This window comes from Labeo rohita, unplaced genomic scaffold, assembly GCF_022985175.1.
Source record: "Labeo rohita strain BAU-BD-2019 unplaced genomic scaffold, IGBB_LRoh.1.0 scaffold_90, whole genome shotgun sequence".
Lineage (NCBI taxonomy): Eukaryota > Metazoa > Chordata > Actinopteri > Cypriniformes > Cyprinidae > Labeo > Labeo rohita.
In genome coordinates, this window is record NW_026129854.1 from 502891 (window position 1) to 529676 (window position 26786).

At 36.4% G+C, this 26786-nt stretch overlaps 1 protein-coding gene across 1 annotated transcript; it reads left to right on the top strand.

Moving 5' to 3' along the window:
• On the top strand, positions 1 to 25894 carry LOC127162338 (NACHT, LRR and PYD domains-containing protein 3-like). The gene is made up of 9 exons (XM_051105129.1): positions 1 to 64; positions 1860 to 2069; positions 5610 to 5723; positions 7070 to 9010; positions 9328 to 9501; positions 10663 to 10836; positions 14067 to 14228; positions 23430 to 23476; positions 23564 to 25894. Exons 2-9 carry the CDS (start codon positions 1915 to 1917, stop codon positions 24124 to 24126), a joined length of 3330 nt encoding a protein of 1109 aa, XP_050961086.1. The 5' UTR covers positions 1 to 64; positions 1860 to 1914; the 3' UTR covers positions 24127 to 25894.
• Positions 25895 to 26786: the final 892 nt, after the last annotated feature.

A 26786-nucleotide genomic window follows, 5' to 3' on the forward strand; every position in this document is an offset into this window, starting at 1 on the left:
GAAAGCAACGTCGACTGGAAGCCATTTTAGAAGATACAAGATAAAAATGTCTTCGCAGGTTACGGTAAGTTTGTTAAAACATTTCAAAACTGCAATATTAATACGGCGCATTTCCGTCTAAACAGACCTCAGACGAACTCAAACACTTCACAGTTTGATCAAACACGAGCTGATTGTGACTTACGTGCTACTTCACGGAAACTATATGCTTCATAGGACGCTTGCACAAATAGTAGGCCTAATCATTTTCAAACAGCAGTATTAACAGTTTATTATGTTATTTATGTTATTGTTGGTCTTATTTGCGTTGTTTGCCTTACAGTGTGTGGATAATATGTAAATATTTTTGTACAACGAATACAACTAATGTAATGACGAAAATATAACAAATGATTAAAAAAATGTTAACGTATGAGGCCTGGCTTCTCCCAATAACGATACTTTTGTACGTGACACATTTGCTTACATGACATTTGGACAAAGTGGTCAAATAAACAGCAGACCTGTGTAGAACTTTTCATTACTGTGATTACTTTGGACACATACAGTTGTACAGAAAGTAGCATTTTAAAGAGCTTTATTTACACATTTTGACGTTCAGTAATATTTAACATTAAAATAAACTGTCTATTCAGAAGTTCATGTGAAACGAGACAGTTTATTAATTGATGTGATGTGCTTCTAATTAAGTTATAAAAAGCAGCCCTTAACAAACAAAGCGTTTGCCGTTTTAGATAAGTGAATGGTTTCAATGTAATATGTTGCAGGCTCATTTATTGGTAATAAATAATTGATAATAAATAATATTGACGATAATATTGGGCTTGTTTTTTGGGCTTGTTTTTGAAGCTGTAGTTGCTTTTTTGTCTTGCGAGAGTTGGCAACAGTGATTGGGACCAGCCCTTGGTAAGCAGCATCAAGTCATTATAAAACAGAAGTAGCAACAGATCTTTTCTTCTGTGTTGTAACGTACATTTGACTGTAATGGATTATCACAAAAAAATAAATAAATAAATAAATAAATAAAAATACAGGACAGGGACTCGGCTCTGACAGTGGTTGTTGCAGATGAACTTGAGATTGGAGGGGTGGAATTTAATCAGACTAAATGATTGGAGAAGTTGTGCATACTTTACCAAAGTCTTTCATTTCACTGGAAGGTTTAGTTATGTTATTTTACTTTATGAGGTCGAAAAAAGAAGAAGAAAAGAAACATATGCCAGGTTAGTTGTTCTCAATTCTATAATGTGCATTTCTAAAATAGAGTAAATTTTCATTTCATGCCGACTTTCGAAGTTCTGCATCAAACCTCCTTATTTTTGGACAGAGCAACACAAGATACTTGATTTGTGGTAAACATAAACCCACAAACTGGTAATGACTAACTATTCTCCCATACACAAACACACAAATTCTAAAGAAATGCAATAATAAATATAGGTCTATATAGAATTTCTGCTGGACGTAATTAAATTTGCAACCAATTCTAAAAGATCCTGATGGGTATTGTACTGGACCACTGGAGTACAGGACACAAACAAGTGACTGTAATTATATAGGAAATCAAACAAAAGAAACAATCGTGATTTCCAAACAATAAGAAAACAGAAAATCAAATGAATTTAAATACTTTTTGTATGCATTAGAGACTGCAGTGATTTATGGTGGCATTATGTCAAGTTTGTGAGTTTTCACAGATTTGTCACATTACTAACATCAGTGCATCCATTTTTTTAACGTTCGTTTTTTAACTCTTGAAGTTCTCTCTATTGGATATACAGTACAGACAGTCTGCTGTACTTTAAATGTTGTATTTACAGTGTGTAAAAATTCATTATGTTCTCTGTTTCCACATACAGACCTGAAATCAAGTTTCACATCAAGGAGGAAGAGAGGGTGAACTCTGCCTGTAAAATGAGTGTGTATGAGGAGAAAGAGCAGGAGGTTTCTGTTCACACTCCGAGACCATCATCTCCAGGATTCAGCTGTGTGTCTATGAAGAGTAACAACTCCATGGATATAATTCCCCCCAATCTCAGTGAGGGACCTGCTGTGAACTCTGACTCTGTGTGAGTATCGTTGACTATAGGACTGCACCAAATGACTGTTTTGATAATCGATTATTCAACCGGTTATTACAACAATTAATTGATTAATCGTTGATTATTTTACCAATTATATTACCTTTTAAAAAATATTAAGTTAAAATATTACACATTCTAACTAATAAATAAAACATGGTAATTACTTCAGTATCACTGTAATGTAATTGTATATATCTATGTATTTATTTAGTTAGTTAGTTATTGCATTACATTGATTTTATCATTAGCTAGCTCCACTGGAGAGCTGCTTTATAACAGAAGATTCATCATTCTAACTGAAAGTGACACTGACAAAGTTTAATACTGTAAAGCAGCTTGTCTTAACTTAATTTATTGTTTAAAGTAGGGCTGCAATTAATGATTATTTTGATAATGGATTAGTTGGTCAGTTATTTTTTTAGATTAATTGATTAATAATTAATTGATTAAAAAAAAAAGACTTTCTTTTTTTGTTGACAAAATACATTATTCCACATGCTGCCCAATGCTGTTTTTCGAACACACGTACTAACTGAATGCTATAAATGTACTGTATGGTGATTTTATCTATATATCTATATCATGTTATTAATTGGTCTCTTGTTCTCTTTGTAACAGTGCCGACTAGCTTATCACAATAGTGATTATTTAGTGTGTCTTTTTTTTTTGAATCTTTGAATGCCATGTTTGAACCTAAAAGAGCAACAAATGTCAGCTGCAAGCAACCTGAGCTAAAATGCCATACAAGTTTGAGCAAATAGCTTTTTCTGTCATTTGCAGAACCCAGCTTGACACATCCATGATGGCTTTCCAAACCTGGAACCAGACAGCAAGAGATCTGTGTGTTTTAAGTGGCAGTTTGCTGCTCGGGGGCAGGGAAACCTGTTGAAAATACAGCATATGCTGGTTAGGTATGTTTTGAAGCATGGCTGCTGGTTTGAGTTGGTTTAAGATGGTCATATGCTGATCCTCAGCAGGAGCTAGTTGCTTAGGACCGGCTTAGAACCAGCACATGACCAGCTAAAGACCAGCTTAAACTAGTTCAAATCAGTAGCCATGCTTCAAAATATACTTAACCAGCATATACTGTTTTTTTTTCAACAGAGAACTGACATTGGTGTTGTTGTGAAAAGGAGAAGTGCTCTTTTAAATAGGTGGGTTAGGGAAGGGGTACCAATTAGCCATCTGAGGGTGCTGTCAGAGCTCAGGCTCTAATTTGGGATGAACCAGAGTGGGAGACGGAGCAGGCTTTACAGGCTGCTGGGAAGATGGAGCCTTCTGGCGACCTGAACCAGCCACTGAGCTGGAGCGCTTAGGCAGGAAGTGGCGCATGGCCTGTGACGACTTCTGTGCTGCAGTGGAGCACTCTGTGAATTCGTCTATGTCAGGGCTGAAACAGGAGAGTCGAGGAATGCAACTTTGTTTGCATCCTTGATCTCCGTCAAGCTCAGCCAAAGGTGGGGCTCAAGCTGGCCATGACCTTGGCAGTCGCTTACACAGTAGAATTAGTAGTACACAGAGCTAGATCAGTTGCTGTGTGCAGCTCCCTAAAAGCATTTAGGATTTGGGCCGGACTCATCCATTGCTTGGAGGAGTTTGGCTTGAAACAATTGAAGCCTTGCCATCATGTGGCAAGAACCAGCCTGGCCAGCCACTGAATAAGCTCTGCCCGCTACAACTGAGGTGACCTTGCAAGGCTTGGCTGTCAGTCCCAGAGCCGCTGGAGGGCAGAGATGTGCAGCGACCACCTCTTCCAGAGGGATGAGTTTGCCAGGTCCCTTTTGGCGCAATCAACAGAGGTGAGCGTGGCAGAAGTAGAAGAGTAGATGTGAGCCAAGAAGGGGCTTGCCACCCCAAGGTAAATCCATTGTGAAAAACAGCAGCGGTCTTTCGAGGGAAGTTGGTTGACAACATCCCAGCAGGTACCATTCATCTAAGTGGCTGCGGGACTCTTTCAGAGCTGAAAACTCTAAGCTGAGATTCTCCGCAGCCCTGGTGAGAATGCGAATCAGTTCGCTATCCATGCCGGCCTGTGCTGACTCATTGGCGAGAAGGGTGCCAAGATCCTTTCCGAAGAAGTGATACTGTCAGTGATATGGAGTCATCAGCGACAGCTTCCTCCGCCAGTCTGTGGAAAGAGATGAAACCACTCGCTGCAGACGAGGGGCGCTGATCCTCGTGTGTAGGGGTGCTCCGATTGATCGGCTACCAATCACTATTGGCCGATAATCACTTTGGGAAGTTTGATCAGTGGTCTCTACAAAGGCTGATCTCATAAACCGATCTCAGGCTGACGACGCAGCCACTGTGAGAGGTTTGGCATGACATGCAGCGACACCGTCTCAATCTCTGTCCAACACGGCTAAAATAATTATAATGTTGAAGGTGAGGTACAATTCATATTTCTCTATTAATTAACTTACAAAGTAATTTGAAAACTCTCTGTGAAAAGTAATTTCACAAACAGTGTGAATGAATCACCACACGCTCTCTTTATTTCCCTTTAAAAATGCCCTTTAAAAAAAGACCACATCGCGTCTGTAAGTGAGCTGCATGCTGCACAGTTGATACAGGAATTGTCACTAAAGTTTATAAATTGCGCTTTTTAAGTCTTGCCAGTGTTTAAACAATTAAGAACTCTCACGCTCTCCTAGAGACAGTGTGCTCATGCACACTCAAAGTGCACACATAAAAAATCCACCTGGGCTGTACCCACAGTCACAAAAACTGGGCTGTGTGCGTGGACATCCATGGACACTTCTGATGACAAAAAAATGCATCACAAGCACACTGGGCAGACTGTTGCGTGGATGCGCGGAACGTGGATGGCCGAAGTATACTTTGGGCTTACGGCCACCTCACATACAGCTCACGAAAGGCTTGTGCTGTGTGTAAGCTATTGTGCAACAATTGCCCCATTGTAAAAACTAAAATGCGATGCATGATCAAACATTAAAGAAGACTGCTAGTATATTGGGATGTAATCCTTTTTTGGATACATAGCAAACACATTTCAAAGGATGAGTTTTTTGCTCTTTTGTGAAATTTATTGATGATTTGCAATCATGCAGTATTTTTAGTAGATTACCCACACTTAATTATCATCAGCTCTGCATTTTTGTGACTTGACGCTAAAGAGCTGCATCTGTGTTGTCAGTAGATCACCTGCAGAACTTTCCAGTCCCATTGGTGCTTTTATAGGATTGCATTCTCACTCTGATTTGCCGTTCTAGGCCAATTGATGACAGCTATGAACCTAACATTGAATAATACTAGTTTATAGAGAATGATTAGTCTAATTGTAAAATACTGCTACATTAACTGGGGTAACTGGGATATTTCACATCTCTTTCTTTTCTAAGCTGTTTGTTCTTTATATAGTGTGTCTTTCATTTTCTGCCTCTATGTCTCTCTCTGTAAACAAACATGCTCTATTAATTAGTGTTGATCAGTGTTAATTTCACAGAGGAGATAGATAATCTTCAGAGAAACAGTCTGACATATTTCTGTCTTTTGTCTCATCAGCAGAAGCAGAAAGAGAGCAGCATCTACAGTGTCCAGCTGTGTGCCCATGAAGAGAAACAGTTCCATGATTAATCCAGCCATGATCAGAAATAGTGCAGTGCCCTTTGACCCTGTGTGAGTATAATCATGTAGCTAATAATGATCTGGTAGCTGAATGTTTTAAATTGCATTTCCACCTGTTTTTAGTGCTCAGCACTTGTGATGGGATCACCATAAACAGCTCCTAATACCAGTTGGAAATTCACTTTCATTCAAGTTCATTTGTATAGCACTTTTTACAATATTTTACAATATTGTTTTAAAGTAGCTTCACAAAAATGTATATTTCAGTAGTACAATCGGGAAGTAATCTACTATTGGTCTGAATAATATCCACGTGGCAATGGTATAAACAGTTCTAACATAGTACATGTTTTGTGGCTAGTTAGTGTCATGTATTCAAATAAGTAGCCATAATGAATATGTTAGGCAATGAATGCAGCTTATGATAATAATAATTACAATGAAATATGGGCATCTCAAGGTAGAAACAAGAAATCATAAGAATGTAAACCGTGAGGGTCTGACTCCTGAACATTTTCAGGAATGTTATTCCAGAGTTTAGGAGCCCAGGAAATAAGGCCTAACACCATGCAACTAACCAAAGGGTGCCAAACTGTTTCAATACATTAAGGCCTCAAGAAATATTCATCCTGTTACTGTCCAATGAGAAAATCTGTTGAGATTAACGCCTGTGTGCTCCAGTCATTTGGCAGTCAGTACTGAAAGATGATGGGGTAGTTATTCTTAGACTACAGCATATATATTTTATAGGGTTTATTAACTTACTTTTGATCTTTTGAATTTAATCTGACTTGTATTAAACACACACACACACACACACACACACACATTGTGTTTCCATGTTTTATAGGGACATTCCATAGGGGTAATGATTTTTATACTTAATATCACAAGAAGAGTGCTGTTGTTTTTCTCCAAAAATCAGCAGGATTACAAATGTGATATCGGCACAACCCTACTCCAACTCTATTTGAAAATTGTCCAGGAATATCCTTCCATTGGTTTTAGGATATAAAAGCAATTGTTTATTTAAAAGGCACCAGAATACAGGAAATGGCATCTGCTCCAGTAAAAGTTTTCTAGGGAGGACCCAATATTGTATCTTGCTTCCGTAGCCCATGCTTTTGACACAATGTGACACTCGCCTCCAGGCTAGGCAAGTGTCAGCTGTTAAGTGACTGAATCATCAATGTCTTGCTCTGGGGGCAGTGTTTATGCAAATGTTGTGCCATGCCACCTCAGATCCAAACAAACTGTTTATGCTGTTCTATGAGCCACTTTACACAGAAATTATTTTTGTATATTGACACAATATGTATATCTATATTTTATACTGACACAGTCCTTTAAATATACAGGTTTAAATATACAGGTTGTTTGTTTTGGTGTGTTTTCAGTGGTTGGAGAGCTGACCAGATCAGATGTGTGTCCTCACAGACCTGCACATCCTCCTACTATCAGAATCACTTCAGTCATCATGATACAGAAACAGACCTGCAGCTTGAGTCTCACCAACCATTGATTAATGATCTACAGAGAGTCAAAGACCAGCACAAAACCAGCATGAAGAAAAAGTATGAGAGCTTATTTGAGGGAATCAAACTACAAGAGAATCAAACCCTCCTAAACAGGATTTACACACAGCTGTACATCATAGAGGGAGAGAGTGAAGGAGTGAATGAAGAACATGAGGTGCTACAGATGGAGAAAAGTTACAGGACACTCCAAGACACTCCAATCAACTGCAATGACATCTTTAATCCATTACCTGAACCAGGATGTGAGGAGATGAGAAAAGAGAAGAAAGACAACATAAAGACTGTTCTTACTAAAGGCATCGCTGGAATTGGAAAAACCGTCTCTGTGCAGAAGTTCATTCTGGACTGGGCTGAGGGAAAAGCCAATCAGGAAGTACATTTCATGTTTGTGCTTCCATTTCGAGAGCTGAACTTGATTAAAGATCATCAGTACAATCTTCACAGACTTCTGCTTGACTTTCATCCTGAACTTCAAGATCTGGACTCAAAGATTTATGATAAATGTAAAGTTGTGTTCATCTTTGATGGTCTGGATGAAAGCAGAATTTCACTGATGTTTTCAGACAGTCAGAAAGTTTCTGATGTGACTGAGATTTCATCAGTGGGTGTGTTAATGTCAAACCTCATGAAAGGAGATCTGCTTCCCTCTGCTCTCATCTGGATCACCACTAGACCAGCAGCAGCCAATCAGATCCCCTCTAAATACATCAACCGTGTGACAGAAATTCAGGGATTCAATGACCCTCAGAAGGAGGAATATTTTAGGAAGAGAATCAGTGATGAGCATCAAGCCAGCAGAATCATCTCACACATCAGAAGAGCAAGAAGCCTCCACATCATGTGTCACATACCCGTCTTCTGCTGGATCTCAGCCACTGTGCTTCAGAACCTCCTGAAACAAGATCTCAGTGCAGAAATCCCTCAAACTCTGACTGAAATGTACATCTACTTCCTCCTCATTCAAACAAATATGAGGAACCAGAAGTACGAAGAAAGAGATCCAGAGAAACTGCTGCAGTCCAACAGAGAAGTGATTGTGAAACTTGCTGAACTGGCTTTCAGTCAGCTGATGAAGGGTAATATGATGTTCTATGAGGAGGACCTGAGAGAGAGCGGCGTAGATGTCACTGATGCCACAGTGTATTCTGGGATTTGCACAGAGATCTTTAGGGAGGAATCTGCGATTTATCACAGGAAAGTTTATAGCTTTGTACATCTGAGCTTTCAGGAGTTTTTTGCAGCACTGTATGTGTTTTACTGCTATTTACACAAGAACAGTGAGGTTCTGAAAATGTTCCTGACAGGAAAGTCCAGAAATCGATGTGAGAATATTACACTGGACGTGTTTTTGAAGGGAGCAATGAATAAAGCTTTGAAGAGTAAAAACGGACACCTGGATCTTTTCCTTCGATTTCTTCATGGCATCTCACTGGAGTCCAATCAGACTCTCTTACAGGATGTACTGATACACACAGAGAACAAACCAGAAAGCATCAAGAACATAGTCCAAAACCTCAAACGAGGTCAAAAAAACAATGTCAGTCCTGAAAGATGGATGAATCTGTCACACTGCTTAATTGAGATGAAGAATAATTCGGTTGTTGAAGAAATGCAGGTATTTTTAACATCTGGAAAGAAAGACAATAGTCTTACACTTGCACAGTGTTCAACTTTGGCAAACATGATCCTGATGTCAGAGGAGGTGCTGGATGAGTTAGACCTAACAAAGTACAAAATCAAGTCATCAAAAGAGGGTCGATTGAGACTGTTACCTGCTATAGCAAACTGCAGAAAAGCTGTGTGAGTGTGAAAATGTAATAATATTATTAGTTGAATATAATTATATTAGACTATGAATATGAATAAAACGCTTATTAAAAAAAAAAAATAAAAAATGAAATGACAATATTCAACTAATAAGGCTTTTTCCACAATTAAGTTCAATCAAATATCATGCATTTATAAAATATTACTTTTAAGTAACTTATATGAGTTTTTCTGTAAAGACCATGTCAAATCACATATCATTATCTTTTGTTGAAGCTCAGACCATATTAAAGTCTTGCAATAGTGGGTACTCCAGCATGCTTTATATCCAGGCCCTCTCTTTTTTTCAGATTCCCACACTGTAATCTCTCTGGTCAGCACTGTGAAATTGTGACTTCAGCTTTACAATCATCAAACTCACCCCTGAGAGAACTGGACCTGAATGACAATGATCTTCAGGTTTCAGGAGTGAAACTGCTTTGTGCTGGACTGAAGAGTCCAAACTGTCAACTTAACATACTGAGGTTTGAGTTTAACATTGATTCATTAATATTAATAATAATAATAATAATACTAATGTGTGAGTAAATACACTATATATTATACTTTTAGATTAATTCCTACACAGATTTATACACTTTTATACATGTTCCTTCACCTGTAATTAGTTATTATTATATTCTTAAATGCTGTATTATCTATACAGGTATTGAATGAAAACAGAATTATATTGTGGCCATAATAATAATCCAGTTAATCCATATATGATGTTGCTGTCATTAAATGTATACAGGATAAGTGTGAACATCACAATGGAATTCAGACACTTTCTTCTCACAGACATGAGACAGTGTATAAAGTTTCATTTTGTATGTATACAGTGTGATTTTTTTCATATTAGTCGATATCGATAATTATCCCGATAAATGTCAAATCATTATTTTTTTCAAGTTTGAAGTTAGATTTTTGCTCCAAAGTGAAAGTTGTTGAAACGAGACCGTTAATTTTCCTTAATAATTTCTTTGTTTCTTCATGTTCTAATGAGTGATATTGTTTCAAATCAAGAAATAGGCTTGTGTTGCCTGATAATATTAATAGGTTGAGTTAGGATGCAGATGTAAATTTTTGTTCATTATCAAAATCGGTAACATCTGTAAAAATTGTAGTGACCTTATTTTTATGTTAGGTTTTTTATTAGTAGTATTATTACTATCACTAGTATTATTATTAACCACTGGTCTTCATTTCACATTTAAATCATGATAAACACAGTTAAAATTACACATATAGCACACTTCAAAACCATGGTAAAAAATAACTATATGGGTTTTAGGTATTTTTGTGAAAAACAGTAATCTAATTACAAAAAAATACTGTAATTATATTTAATTACTCCCTTAATAAATTTAATTCATGTCTACATTAATAATTCAATAGGGTCTCTAGTCAACTATTGCCACGCTGCTGTTTAAACTTTGAGCCGAGTGGATAAACGGTCCATGTGGCGTGTTTCAAATGAGTTGCGCTGTTTTGTTCCACTTTTATCACATAAACATTAGATGGAACATTTATCAATCTCTTTATATTGATTTATTAAGGGAAATGTATATAGCAATAATTATCATTATCGATTAATCACCCAGCCCTATTCTATGCAATAAATTGATTCTCATGATCCTGTTTAGATTGGGAAGCTGTAATCTTACTGATCAGCACTGTGAAATCATGGCTTCAGCTCTACAGTCATCAAACTCTTCCCTGAAAGAGCTGGACCTGAGTAACAATGACCTGCAAGATTCAGGAGTAATGCAACTCTGTGCAGGACTGATGAGTCCAAACTGTCAACTCAACATACTGAGGTATTTAAGGAGGAGGTTTTAATCATGTTAGTCTGTTAGAACGGTAGTAGAATGTTCTGTTAACTTTTTATGTATTGACAAAAGATGCAAAGACCTAGGAACTTGACCATGTAACTGAGGCTGTCACAAACTTTTGTTTATCAATCAATCAATAAACATTTATTTATAGAGCACATAGAGAATAACAGTTAATTAAAAGGGAACAAGATAAAATAAAAACAAAATAAACAAGAGGCCCCCTGTAACGGGGGTGAAGATGCCCTTGCACCATATTCCAATCTGTAGCCAGGGCAAACTGCACAATGGGGTGAAAGGGGGCATGACATCAATGTTATTAATATTAACCTTTTTTGCTGTTTGTGTAAATGCAAATTGATCAAAGACTGTAAATGCAACACTTACTGCTTCCAGGTGGGGGTGCTATGTTTGTGATCCAAAATAGCTACATCAGTGTGATCAGCCCAATGCAAAGTTTAATGTAAATCACACAATATATATAGACGACACGAGATACTTCCTGTTTACCAATCTAAAATGGCTGACTTCCTTTTGGGTGGAGCTAATGTCTGTGGAGTGGAAGTTGTCCAGCTTGATGAGATCTATGAATGTATAAAGCCCACATAGCAATTGACATCTGGCCCAGCTCTGGGCCAAGCAAGCAGTTAAACTCAGCCCAAATGTAGCAAAGAATTACGGCTCTTGAGTGGCCCAGATCTGGACTACAGACATGAGCCACACACAAGCTATAACTGCCCCAAAGCTCAGCCAAATAGTAACTTATAACTAGCCCTGAACTGGGCCAGAACAAATTTTAATAGTGCTACTCCCAAGCAACCACTGAATCAATGTTAAAAGTAGTGTTTGCTTTAGTTGGGTTCTTGACTGTTTGCATTTCATGTTAGATTTCTTTGTCTAGTATAACATTGTGCAAAAACACATTGTTTGAGACTTTGAAAACTAAAATCCACTGGGATCAAGTGATGGTGATTGTAGTCATTGTGAGGTTATGTCAGTAATCACAATGTGTAATACTGCATTGTGAAATTAAAGTTGATGTACTTCTATCATACTTTTGTGAGTTAAAAGTGAATGCATTAAAAAAAAAAAAAAATTGCTGAATCAAGTAGACATGAAGAATCAGTGTATGAAACTCAACAATGGTGACGATCAGCAAAATAAAATTTTACGTAGAAATGCATGCTGGGTATCAACATAGTAAAAACTCATTCATGATTCCCAGCATGCATTGCAGTTGATCTGTTTATCTGAATTAGTTTGATGATTGTCACCATTGTTGAGGTTTGTATGTTGGGTGTTGATGTCTAAATCTGTTGATGTCTAAATCTTTCTGTGTATTTTTTTTACACATTTAATACAGCACATTTACATCAGTAATGAAATATCATCAATATTTTTAGTATTGTTTCTCAAATTTAATGCCGCTTGACACCCATCACAAAAAGTAATCTACTTAAAATTAATTTTAAAACATCTCTTTTTAATAGCATAAATGTTTGCATTAAAACACACAGAAAAAGAATTGTAACAGGACAGTGGGTCTCATTCACTAATAATTTTGTGTATTATTCAAATTACAACCCCATATGACACCATCTACAGACACAATTTTTCTAGATCTTTGAGCAATGCCAAGTGTGCATTCCTCAAAATCAGTTCATACACAGTTCATACGGTTCCTTTTTTACAGACCCAGTTTGCAGAGTTTTATGCATTGGCTGCTACATGCACTGTTTTCTGTAGAAATCTCTATATTACTATTACTCTCTGTTGTTTAAAGTGATAAAATATAGCTTTATTCCCACCAGATTTCTGATATTATCCATCAAACTAATCTGACTGATCTGATCGTTTGCTTTTATTCTATAACCACGAGCGAAATGCTGTGCTGTGCGTTAGCATTCCGTTTGCCCGTTGGTTTGCCACAGTGTTTTCTCACATTTCTAGAAAAATCTTAGTACTTTTTTTTTTAGTCATTGATCATTTTTATTCTATAACCGTGAGTGCAACGTGCTTGCAGCTCGTTAGCCGATTAGCTTGCCATTCACATTTCCTTTCTCATTTCTATCTGCATCCCTACTACTGTGACAATGCAAAAATGTTTTTTGGGCTTTATGAATGTTCTCTTATGTGTACTCTTATGTGTCATGCAGCACAGCACATGCAGCACAGGCCACCAGTAGAACAGCTTTGTTGGTTATTAAATTGTATATCTCTAAAAATTGAGTATATCATGTCACAGCTACAACCATGTATCTGGACACATTTCTGGAAAGATGTCTTAGAAATGGTAGTACCATCTTCTTGCTCTACAAAGGTTTAGAACAGGTGAAAAGTCCATCTATGGAGAGCATTAAATCTGCCTGGGAAGAAGAACTTGCAGTAGAAATTACTAGTGAAATCTGGGAACAAAGTCTTGAACTGATCCACAGATGTTCCATTAATGCAAGACATTGTCTCATTCAGTTTAAAGTGCTTCATAGGCTTCATTATTCCAAGTGTAAATTGAATAAAATATTTCCGGAAGTGTCTCCATTATGTGACGAATGTAAGTTTTCAGATTCCACCCTGTCTCATTGCTATGTTTTGTGTCCCAAATTACAGCATTTCTGGAACAAAATATTCCACGTTTTTTCAGATACATTGGACATTTCTATTGAACCAGATCCTATATTAATTATATTTGCTGTTTCCGAAGAATTTTTGAGACACAAGTACAACAGTTTATTTCATATGGGTTGATTTCTGCTAAAAAACGTATCCTTCTGTTTTGGAAGAAAAAAGTTCCAACTCTTAAATTATGGTTGACAGAGTTGACGAGTACTCTACATCTGGAAAGAATTAGATATACCCTAAAAGACAAGATTTTGTTATTCAAAAAAATGTGGTCCCCTTTTATTACCTTTCTTTAAACTTTTGATTAATGTGTTTGTTATGCCTTCAGTGCCTGCTTTTACCACTGGATAGCACTTACCGGTCAGGTTGTTAGGTGGGGGGGAATGTATTTTTTTATTTATTTATTATTTTTTTTATTTTATTATTATTATTTTTCTTATGTTCTTTTTCCTTTTTTTATGTTTATATGTTAAAATGCAAGTTTTATATGTTTGTATTAAAAAAAGTGTAATTACAAGTGATTGTTAAAATTTCAAATAATACAAATATTTAAAGCAAAATGGAGTATATTAACATGAACCCAACTGTTGTTGTAGATTATCTGGCTGTTTGGTGACAGCAGAAGGTTGTGCTGCTCTGGCATCGTCTCTGGGTTCAAACCCCTCACACCTGAGAGAGCTGGATCTGACCTACAATCACCCAGGAGAATCAGGAGTGAAGCTACTCTCAGATATACGCAAACATCTGGATAAACTCAAGTAAGTTGGGAAGTAATGCACTAAAGTCTTTTTTTGAGGTGAGATTCTAGGACAGATTCCATTAACATGGACCCTTTTCACAGACTGTGATGACACATCACACACAGGTCATCAGCATAAAAAAAAATACAAATAAAATAAAATAAATAAATATATATATTTTTTTTTTACTATTTCAGTAAACGGGAATACAAAAATGTATTTACTGCTTTAGAAGTTTAACCCTTAAAGACCTAGGACATTTTTGGGGCACCTGACATGCCTGCACTTTTCTTTGTTTTTTCAGACCTATTCTAGTAGTCAGCATCAAGTGCTACATATCATTGTAAACAGGAGAAATTGAAGTTTCAGTCTCTCTAGCTAATTTAAAGGCACAATTTGTCTTTTTGTCTTCTCTAAGAATAAATGAATTTCCAAAATTTTAAGAAAATCGCAAGCAACAATTGGAGGTTTTTTACTGTGCACTCAAACCGAAACTCATGAAGTTTGGATTTTTTTCTTTAGAAAGTTGTATTTGGGTGGTTTACACTTCAAAATAAAATTTCATCTACATATAACATTCCCCAAGCAAGTTATAGCCATTTATTACAATATTGGTTATAGGCGCTTTTCAGTAAAAAAAAAGACGTCTATTTAGTTTATGGACAATATAGATGTGTTCAAAAACGTTTAGGAAGTAAAGTAAATGGAAACGGTATTATGTAAAAAGAAAACACAAGTAAAAAAAAAATAAATAAATAAAAGGTGAGTTTTTGTTTTTCAGAGAAATATATTTTCAGAGTATGAACAACAAACGCAAACAGTGCAGCAAGTAGTGAAAACAACTGCACAAATGGTCTTGTGCAACAAATATACAAACAGTGCAAATGATTTACAAATTACACACAAAATGAGAGAAAATATAGAGAGTGCAACTGAAAAAATTTGTGCAAATGATCTTTATAAACTATATGAGAAGAATTACCATAATATAACAGTCAAATGGATCGATCCACTGGCTGTATTCGCGTTTTACCGGGACAGCGCATAGCGACGTGAAAACAAATTCCAGCGCATTATCGGACACGTACTGCCATTTCATCCTTGCTTTTGTTTTGTTATGTGTCAAAGTGCTCTGTCGTGTGTTTTTCTATGCTTTTTCAGAGAGTGCTGTCATGCAAATGTGCTATTTTGTGTTTGTTTTTATGCACGCACGACATACTTTCACTTTGAGTTTGTTCAAATTTCCAAAGAAACATGCTAATTGGTGGTTCAAAAGTCCAAAAACTATGTTTATTGGTTGAATAGATGACAGTTTGAACCAATCTGGGCACGGGGGTGGGACTAAGCATCAACAATCGTTCCTGCTTGGCTGAGAGGAACAAAATGCATTGGTTTCTCTGACGAATCAATGCGATCAAAAAATGATGACCTAATCACGTTCACTACGGAGCCTCTGAATATCCAAATGAGACAAACGTGATACAGGAAAAAAGCGGAAGATCTCAGCTTTGCGGTACTTTTTAAATCATTCAGATTGGACGACCGGTTCAAAAGTTATTAGATATTTATTAACAATAGTTATTTTTAGCCGCGGGTGGCTGTCTCGGTCTTTGAGGGTTAACCAACTATGATGACTTCAGAGGAACCCAGAAATGTGAAACATGCTTCACTGAGGGTCTTTGAGAGCATTATGAATATTCTTTGCCATATTCTTTGTACTTTAGATCAGTGGTTCTCAACTCCAGTGCTGAGGACCCACTGCTTTTTGTATGTCTCTCTTATCTGACACTCTCAGTTCAGTTCATGGACTTCTCTCCTAATGAGCTGTAAGGGAAAGTCAATTTAGCTCAAAGGGAATCATTTAAGATTTTATAGGGGATTTGAACAGAATCTCCGCTTTGTGGCGGATCAATGAATGGGCCAGTGATTCATTGAGCGAGCTGTATAACATCAACTCTGCAATGGGTACTAATATCCAAAATGTAGTGAAAACACTATTTGTTAGCATGGTAACAAGGTCGGCAGTTTAAGACATTAATTTATAAGCACAAAACTCAAGATACTTCTCTTTTCAATATAAATAAGAATTTATTGGATAAACCTATGACATATAAACTAATCTAACACATAGACACACATTCATACAGGTACATTCATGCAGAAAGAGGGAAAATGAGGAAAGAATGAGTTTAGAAGAGTGAAAATATGAAATCCCAAGTTTATAGTATACGTACATGCAATTGCTTAGACCTGAATAACCATCAATCATTTAATTAACCCTCGCATTGAGTTTCTCAATGAGGCTATTAAACTTCATATTAAATGCACCAGTTCAGCTAGAATCTGGAGGTTACTTGCATTGCCTTGTGTTAAGTAATGGCTAGGAGCATGGGTAAAAGAGACAAAGAGCAGTAGCTAAAAGCAAAATTTTATGGTGTCCTGTGGTTTTAAACTCAGCTTTGGACACATCCCAAAATGGTGTCTTGACCTATTGCTATGTTTCTCCTCCCAAAACATAAATCAGTATGTTATCTTATCAGTCACTTGGTCCAAATTTTCCTGCTCTTGCGGAGTATAATTTGGACATGATTTCTATAACAAGAATACAATACATTTTACAAAGAACTGAATGATAGAAACGTTTAAAGCATGAATTTTCCACCCAACAAAGTGTCCTCATATGATGGTACTTAAGGCTGGCTGGCGCCAGGGTATCATGGACAGATTTATGACATGATCTGGTTAGCCTGGGCCTCTTTGTGGAATTTGGCTCTGTGGTTTCAACAATGTTTTGATCGAATCTTCAATTTGTCTGATTCACTCTGATACCCTACAGAGCTGATGATCTGAATCAGGTGCATTAAATAAGGAAAACAAAAAATTTCCTGCTCAAATGTTGTCACTTTCTCTCCAGCCCGTGCACAATTCACTTTAGTGTGTCAGTTCAAACCCCCAGATCTTCGGCATGCCTCCCTGGAAGTGAAATCATCAGCCAGAGATGCAGATCACAGCTCATAAAGCACCATGGTTGAGCAAAGGCATGCGGTGGATTGTTTGCTTTTATTAACCTGTAATGTCTGTTTCATTCATACTGAACACCGGAGGGCTCCCTTGTGCAGACAATCCACAAGTGAGACTGGTAGAATTTATAAAACTCATGATGTTCCAGGAAATCCCTTTTATGGACAAAGGCATCGGCTATTGCTGTTACTGAATAAAATTAAAGTCTTTGATAAAATATGGATCAAATCAAATCACCTTTATTTATATACCGCCTTTAACAATACAGAATTGGATGAATATGATCGTAACGTGGAGAGGGAGACGAGAGGCAAGCGGATCCATTTGCAAAGCTTTATTTGAAGGGCGAGACAAAGACATGGTCGAACAGGCAGGGTAGACAATAGCAGACAGGTATATAGGAGCGAGACACAAGAATAGTCCGTGAAGCAAGCGTGGGTCGGAGATCGGCAAACGTAATCCAGGGGGGAAAAGAGAAGGGGTTATCCGTGAAACAAGCGAGTAGTCCAAAAGGCAGGCGGCAAGACATGAAACGACAAGGCCGGGCTAGAAAGCTAAACACTGGGAACTAGGGAGATACGCGAAACAACAAAGCAAAACCACAATACTCGGTAAGTCGCAGAGGAAAGTCCGGGGCTTATATAGGGCGTCTGATTGGCTACAGGTGTTCGTGCCATCAGCGCAGTGGGTGATGGGAAACGTAGTCTGGGGTGTGATGAAACACTCTGTGCAGTGTGAGATGTTAACGAGATGCACAGCGACCTCTGGTGGTGGGCTGACCAGACCGGAATCATGACAGTGATGAAACATGAAGACATTTAAATACATCTGCAATGATATAGTGGTATAGTTTATCAAGTTAATTACATTCTTTTACATTAAAACCATCAGTAACTTTAAACTAATGTAAACAAAGAACAAGTTAACAGACTTTAAACAAACACAGTTAATACACATTTAGTAAACAAAGCAAACAATACACATTTAATGCTATAAACGTGTGCACATTGAGAGAAATAAACAGCAGATGTTCATGTTAGCAACTTTAACTTGAACAATTAATTATGAGGTTCAAGTACTTCAATACCTAATTTTTATATGGTGAAATTTTATTATTCTGACTGTTTGAGTTATTAAAATTCACCCTTGGTCTTCCATAGTTGCATACATAATGATAACCAGTAAAAACACACACATTGGCCTATAGCACCTCAATACCATGATATAAAAATTAACTATGTGGTTTAGGTATAAATCACGCAGAAAGGGATAAATCAAGTTCTCTCCTTGAGTCCTCCCGCCCCCAAAACACATATGAACATTTTGATTGGCTGTGCCTTTCCCTGCTATCATGTGAGAGGCTATGGCTGCGTTCAGATACAAGCAGCGCCAAATGCAGTGGATTTTTTTTCCCGTGCAAGAAGGTGTGTTGGGTGACATACATGTGAGGATGGCGGCAGCAAAAAAAAAAAGAAGCTGGACATAAGGAGCTTTTTTTCAAAGAAAAGTGTAAGTCACTTCAAGTTCACTAGTGAATCCATCAAAGTCCATCAAAGTAACGACAACAGTTAACGTTAATGCTAGTGTTTTTTTTGTTTTTTTTTACCCCTTTGACGCACATTCATTATAGCAGGGCAAGCTATAGTCTGTGAATACGGACTTAAAACTAACAGCAGATTAAACAGGGTCATAGGTCCCCACCAATGTCCAGAGCAAATCTACGCCCTTCTGACTGAATTGTTGCGAGCAGTGTTTGTCCTGTTTGTCATCTGTTTAAATCGCCGAGTCATTGTGTTCTTCTCTGAATTCAAGCGCTTCACTCTGGATCTCACAGCGCTGTTTAGTGCTCGCGAAAAGCGTCTGCACTAGTAAACTTGCGCTCCACTGCTGTTTGAACTGTGATCCGAGCGGAAATGGTCCGTGTGGCGCGCTTCAAATGCATTAATGCAATTAGTGCATTTAATCCATAACGCAATTCTTGTCTTGACTTCCACAAATTTAGAACCTCTTGAAGTATTTCATACTTTTTTATGACTTTAATTGTCATTGATATTTAAAAGAACACTTGTTTATTATTAAAAATAAATAAATAAATTCTGGACCTTTGGCAGTTTGGGGTGGGTTGTTCGAACCACCCAAACCCCCCCTGGCTACGGCATGTAATCCACATAATAAAACGAAACCATGCAGTAATAAATGTAGCCTAAATATCAGGTATTTGTTTCAATATTTGATGTATATTTTAATTATTTAGAAATGACAGGGCTGTACACTGCAACTCAATTGACCCAATTGAATCTCATGAATAGTTCTTTAATATTTGGAATAAAACATAGAGCTGTCAAAAAATGCACATTGCTTTTTATGCTGATTTGTGTCTGTTTGAATCATAACTATATGGTAACCTGTGTTAACTCTTCTTCATTCAAAGCTTCATAACATATAATCATCTCATGTAATTATTAACAACTATTAACCCAAATAGGGTGAAATAACATAATCTAAATTTATCAACGTAGAATTGTGCAAGTTTGAAAGTTGAGACAGCCCACATAAAAGGCTGGTCTACAGGGGACAGATTTGTCATTCTGCAGGTTATGAGCTAAAAGTAGCTCATAACTTGATGATTTAGGAGAAAATCTTAAAAAATAATAGCTGTTGTAAAACTTGTCAGGGACAGTTTTCCTTTGATTATATAAAAGGTGACAAATTACCAGTAGAGACCAACAGGCACCATTACAGTTACAATTAAAACCAGTACAATTCCCATTATAATCAGTAAAACCATTTTTTTTTTTTTCAGCAGGGCTAAAATTGCTGTTGTCTGCAAATTGCAATCTGGCAATCTGGTTTCAACTTAGAAACGCTCTGCATTTATTTGCACACATTTTCTCACGCAACATTTTTGATTTTGGAGGTTATCCGAGCTCCAAATTTTCCTTTGATTATATTCTTGTTATCATTAACAAGTTGGGCAAGAATTAAAGGAGAAGTTCACTTCCAGAACAAAAATTTACAGATACCCCTGTCATCCAAGATGTTCATGTCTTTCTTTCCTCAGTTGTAAAGAAATAAAGTGACACTTATACTGCACTGTTTGCTATCGCTGTGTGCATAGTTAGTAAGCATGCTGACATCATCCATAGCAACAAGTTAAACGCTGCCTTTACACTTAGCTTAAGACGTCTCTCCATTCCTTAGTAAAAGTTTGTCGCAGCAGCTTTGTGAATAGGTTTTAAGAGAAAACTCTTAGCTAAAAACTTTTACTGCTATTTAGGAGAACTCTTAAAGGGGTCATCGGATGCAAAGTTCACTTTTTCATGTTGTTTGAACAGTAATGTGTGTTGGCAGTATATGTACAAAGCTACCGTATAATGATAAAAACATGCAGTGTTTTTTTTATTAATCTGTAAAAATAATATCCCCTTTTTCAAATCGAGCCATTCTCAGATGCCTGTTGGTGTGGCGTCACACCCACAGAGATCTCTCCCACGATAGTTGATTGACATGAGCGTCTTACCTCAGATCAGCTGTCACAGTCTAACCTCCATTGTATCAATGCCGGAGTAGGGATGTAAGTCAGACAAGAATATCTCAGATTGAGCGATTGAGGTGTTGTGTTGCTAGATGTAATAATGAACATTATTGAACAAGCTAATGTAAACAGGCTCATCACTCCACAGAGAGAAGAGAGGGGCGGGGCGAGCAGAGCTCATTTGCATTTAAAGCAGCCTCGACCAGATCAGGATGATTTTTGCAGAGCTCATTTTGACAAGGTAAAAAGGGTGTTGTTCTACACAAACATTGAGAATTTTTAACCAAAGCAGCTCGTCCCGAGGACTATATGTAAATGAAGTCGGTTTTGTCTTAAGTAAACCTGAACAGTTGGGAGGAATACTGATGCGTCAAAATATTTAATCTGTGCATCAGATCTTAAAGCGACAGCAGCGTAAACCTCCAGCCGCAGACAGCGTCATAAATATTAATCAAACGACAAAAGAAAAAGAGAAAATCGCTCCCTTTTCTGGACTGAATCACTTATTAACTTTAATAAGAATCATTTTTAATGTATACAGTGAAGATCTTGCAGTGTTTTATTTTAACATTTATTACTTCATGAAATGTCTGTAGTGGTTTATTTCTATAGTAGCCTTTAGATAGATCTAGCTAAAAAACTTCAAAAAAATATATTTTTAAAAATCCTTTTGCTTGTAAGTAATACTTGGAGTGTTTTGCCTTCAGTAAGCTTGAGAATGTTTTACTTACATTAGTTGATTAGTTTTTGCTGTATTGAAATCATTATTATTTTTTTAAACATGGTGGCAGTTTCTAGCTTTAAAGAAAAATAATTTTCTAACATCTTTGCAGCAATAGTTTTTATGGGTCCAAAACTACCTTGGGTGTGCATGATTTTCTAATAATACAGTGGCCCATCATCAATTATTCCTTATGTAATGTAATTTATTGTAATTAATATAACTATAAACGCATTCAAAAATAAAACCTCATTAAAGCCTCATTTTCATCCAAAAAAATGTCATATAAAACCCAAAACACACACAGCCACAATCAGAAATAAAAAAGGGGCATTTTGTGCTCTTAAGGTCCAAAGATACCTACTCCTTTACCCCCACCCTTGAATTTATACATTTACTATAACAATGAATAAAGTCAAGTCCCACCCTATAAGTTATCACGTTCTAAAACCTGTTTCACTCTGAAATGTGTCACCTTACATAGTTCAGCCATAACTTCTATTACATGATTCTGATCTGATTTTTTCTGTTACAAAAATCAAAATGGCAAGATCCACTGGAGGTTTGCTTTTTCTTACATTTCAATTGACATTGCGTTTTTCTAGTTGTAAAGGTTAAAAACCGGGGTGCCCAAACTTGGTCTTGGTCCTTGGTTTAGCTGCCGCTTGCCTCAACACACCTGCTAGTTCTTACTAGGCATACTAGAAACCCCATGGTTGATTAGCTGGTTCAGGTGTGTCTAATTGGGGCTGGAGCTAAAATCTGTAGGACGCCTCCCTGAGTTTGGGCCCCCCTGGGTTAAAACAATGTTAAGATACTGACAAACAGTAGTGTTTCCTTGGACTCGACTCGGACTGAGCCCTTTGGGACTCGGAATTGAGTCCAACTCGGCCCATTTTGGACTCAGACTCGTCTCGGACTCGATTGGTTAAAGACTCTGACTCAACTTAGGTGGACTCTAACCCAACACTACTAAAGAATCATATCAACTTGTGGGAAATGGGCATCCGATGACTCCTTTAATGGTAAGATAAAATGTTTTGTGAATACAGGCCCTGTTCTTACTATCTGGGCTTTTACATACAGTTTGGTCCTCCCCACTTTGAAAATGTCTCCTGTGCCCCTGGCCTTGTGTTGTTATTTTGTTATTTAAGGCATTCATAATAAATGTTAATAAAGCAAGATGCCCTGTTGAAATATATGACATGTATGGTTTATTTAAACTGTAAAGGTAAAATATAAATGTAAATTATTATAACAGATGTGAAAGGGGAGGAGATTTAACTGCTATGCCAGATGAAAGTGGGGGAGGAGAACTGTGTGAAGAGGTTAAAAATGGCATAAGTATTTAAAAACAGCTCCTAGCAACTGTAAAAACTGTGTCACTAAACAAACATAAATAGAGAATGCTATTTAATAGTTAATGGAAAACAGAAAACAGGTTTATTTATAACACCACAAAGAAATCCAGAAAAGAAGAGATCGAGGACCAGGACAAAATAACAAACAAAAATAGCTAAACCGAAACCCTCTAAATGAAAAGAAAAACACATCAAAAGAAAATACAGTGATACTTCTCTAACTCTCCTAACCCAAAAACAGAGAACGATATGTGCAAAAGAAATTACATCACACTCCCTACTTACTTAGTATTTACAAGTAATCACACAATTTTTAAAAATCAAAGGCAAACAAATCCAAATTTGCAATTTAAGAATCGTATAGTAGGGTTTAATGTAAATCTGGAGACATGACTGAACCATTTAGGATCAGATCTCTGTTGATTTCAGATCACAATACAGACACACTCAGAAACACAGCAGCAAATACAAAACAACACTTTACAAAAAACACAAACATAACAGTGTGTGTGTAAGTGAACTTGTTTAGCTGAACTTGTGAGCACACTTATATCTTGAAATATCACATGTGTGTTTTCTAGTGTGGATCATGGAGGAAAGTTCAGGATCACAACAGGAATACACAAATGTAAGTCCATAAACAGACACACAGTTTTGTTGTTTGTTGTTTAGTTGTTGTAAATGTGTCTCTTGTAATGTATGTTCTTGTGTTCAGATGCCTGTGATCTCACACTGGATACAAACACAGCAAACAAACAACTCAAACTGACTGACGAGAACAGAAAGGTGACGCGTGTGAAAGAGCGACAGTCATATCCTGATCATCCAGACAGATTTGATTGGCCTCAGGTTCTGTGTGTTGAGAGTCTGACTGGATGCTGTTACTGGGAGACTGAATGGAGTGGAAATAATGTTTATATATCAGTGTCATATAAAGAAATCAAGAGAAAAGGAAGGAGTAATGATTGTGGATTTGGACATAATGTGAACTCCTGGAGTCTTGAATGCTCTGATCACAGATTCACTGCCTGGCACAATCATAAAGACACTGTGATATCTGCTGGTTCAGTGTCCAGTAAGAGAGTAGGAGTGTATGTGGACGTGTCTGGTGGCACTCTGTCCTTCTACAGCATCTCTGACACACACAAACTCACACACTTACACACATTCACACACACATTCACTCAAACACTACACGCTGGATTTTACCTTTATCCAAACTGTTCAGTGTCTCTGTGTGACATTAAACACACACAGACATTAGTCGGCACAGTGTGAGTGTAATGATGTGAAAGTGTTGCTGTTGTTGTGTGTGTTTTAATCACACACTGTAAAAAGTGATACATTAAATTTACTTAATAAAATTTAACACATAAGAGATAATTATAATTAATCAAATAAGATGCTTACAAATTAGCCATTCAAAATGAGTAAAATTGCACAAAAAAGTAAAATTTAAACAAAAATATTGGTTTCATTGGAAACAAAAAAGCACTATGCTAATGAATACTGTGATGCATGCCAGGCCAGTAGTTGGCGATCAAGAAACACCCTTCAAAAACATAATACACATGCACATGATGTTTTTTTTTTTTTTTTTTTTTTTTTTTTTTACAAATTCATGTTTTTTGTTGTTTACATGGAGATGATGGAGGAAAACAGAGTTGTTGAAGACACCTGATGTTAACAAACACAATCACTGAAAGGAAAAAAAAAAATTGTTTTAGGTTACCATTACAGTGGTCAGTGTTTGCTTTAGTTGTTAGGCTCTGGACACTTGACTTTTTAACATTAGATGTTGTTTGGCTGCTGTAACCTAATTATAACTGCTAGACAATCCACTTTCTTCAACAGATCACTAGAGCTGTGTGAGGTCCCCTCCTGCTTCATATTCTCCACCTTCATTCCTATACCCAAGGAACCAAAAATAACAGAGCTAACTGCCTACAAACCTGTTGCTTTGACATCTTTGGTCATGAAGTAATTTGAGAGACTTCGGTGTGTTTTAATGTAAAAATATTATTAAAACGTGTGACACGAAAAATGACAACAAATTATGTTACAAAATTTCGGATATCTGGATATCCATTGTTATTACCCTATTTTAAACTTTTTGTCTGGGCCAACTCAAAGTTTGTTTACAAACTTTTACCATGTACATCATTCATTACATCATTACCCGGTTTTTCTCTTCTTTTTTTTTCTTCCCTGGGCACTAGAGGGTTTCTGTCCTTTTGACATACTAATAATTTTTAGTGAAGTGAACATGTTTCACAATCAGGTGACTAGTGTATGTGGAAGTGTGGCTGTGCAGGGGAAGACTGATCATGTATCGAACCGGGGTGAGTCGGGAGAGCAATAAAATAGTTATGTTGTTGTCGGATGATCGCTTTTTTTTGTAATATTTTAAATTCATACTATTGAAGTAGTATTGGTAAAAAAAAAAAAATAAAAAAATAAAATAAAATAAAAAAGGAAACTTCACTCATTTTGGTGCCCCTAACATTTGCCTATTCCACCTATGCCATGGGCCTGCCCTGATTGGGAAGAAAACATTTCTCCCTGACCATGAGTGTTAGATTTACTACTAGTTTCTCCTTGTAGTTTCTTTTCCAGTCCCCAAGAATGATTGTGTCAAGGCGTCTAGCTGGAGTTTTACTCTATTTAGTCCAGCAGAGGGAGACAAACATCATTCAGATATCTGTTCATATTAGTGAAAGAATATGTGTTTATACAAGTAAAATAATACATCAACACAACTCACCTGTATGAACCCCTTCATTTTTATTTATTTATTTATTTATTATTACTTTTTTTTTTTGAAAATCAATATATCCAGTATATTTTTGTTCAATAAAACTTTTTGTTTATACTGTTTTGATTTTTTTGAGATTCTATGATATTATTTAATATCTATCCAATTTTTATTAGCTATTTTTTCCCTATTAAAATTATTGAAACTCCGAGCTCCTTCATTTCTGGGTCACATTTGGTATCTTAAAAATCACTGATGCCTTGAGATGTTTTTTTTTTTTTTTCAGGAAAATCTAAATATATTCTTGTTCAATAATATTTTTTGTTTATTATTTAGTTTTTTGAGGAGGTTTTATAATATTATGTAATATATACAATATATATACAATTTGTATTAGCTATTTTGTCCCATTAAAATGTATTAAACACTGAGCCTCTTCTTTTTTCTTTTCTTTTCTTTTCTTCTTTTTTTTTTTTTTTTTTTTTTTTTGAAAATCAAAGCAATATTTTTTCAATAATATTTTTTGTTTATTATTTGTTTTTTTGTTTATTATTTAGATTTTTGAGGAGGTTTTATGATATTATGTAATATCTATATAATTTTTATTAGCTATTTTTTCCCACTAAAATTAATTAAACTGAGCCTCTTTATGTTTCGGTCACATTTGATATCTTAAAATTCACTTTTTTTCTCTCTCACAGGAATTTTTTTTTTTTTTTTTTTTCTTTTTTTTAAATTATTTAGAGTTTTGAGGAGATTGTTGATATTATGTAATATCTATACAGTTTTTATGAGCTATTTTTTCCATTAAAATTTATTAAAGACTGAGCCTCTTCTTTTTTTATGTATGTATATATATATTATTTTTTTTTCATTATATTTTTTACTTGCCCTCAAGCCATCCTAGGTGTGTATGACTTTCCTCGTTCACACAAATACAGTTATATTTAAAAATGTCCAGAACTCTTCCAAGCTTCATAATGGCAGTGAATTGTGTTTCAGATTTTCAAGCCCAAAAACACCTCAGGTTATGTCTGTAACCCTGGTTCCCCGAAGGGAACGAGACGCTGCATCAAACGCTATGGGGAAAGCCTTCAGCATTAGCACGCTCTGAATCACATGTGTAATCAGTCCAATAGAGAGGCGAGACGTCACGGGCAGGGCAGGTCACGTCACGGACCAG

Coding starts and splice junctions, on each gene's coding strand:
- LOC127162338 (XM_051105129.1), top strand. CDS start 1,915: ATGAGTGTGTATGAGGAGAAAGAGCAGGAGGTTTCTGTTCACACTCCG. Junction 2,070..5,609: donor GCTGTGAACTCTGACTCTGT/GTGAGTATCGTT, acceptor TTGTCTCATCAG/CAGAAGCAGAAAGAGAGCAG. Junction 14,229..23,429: donor AAACATCTGGATAAACTCAA/GTAAGTTGGGAA, acceptor TGTGTTTTCTAG/TGTGGATCATGGAGGAAAGT.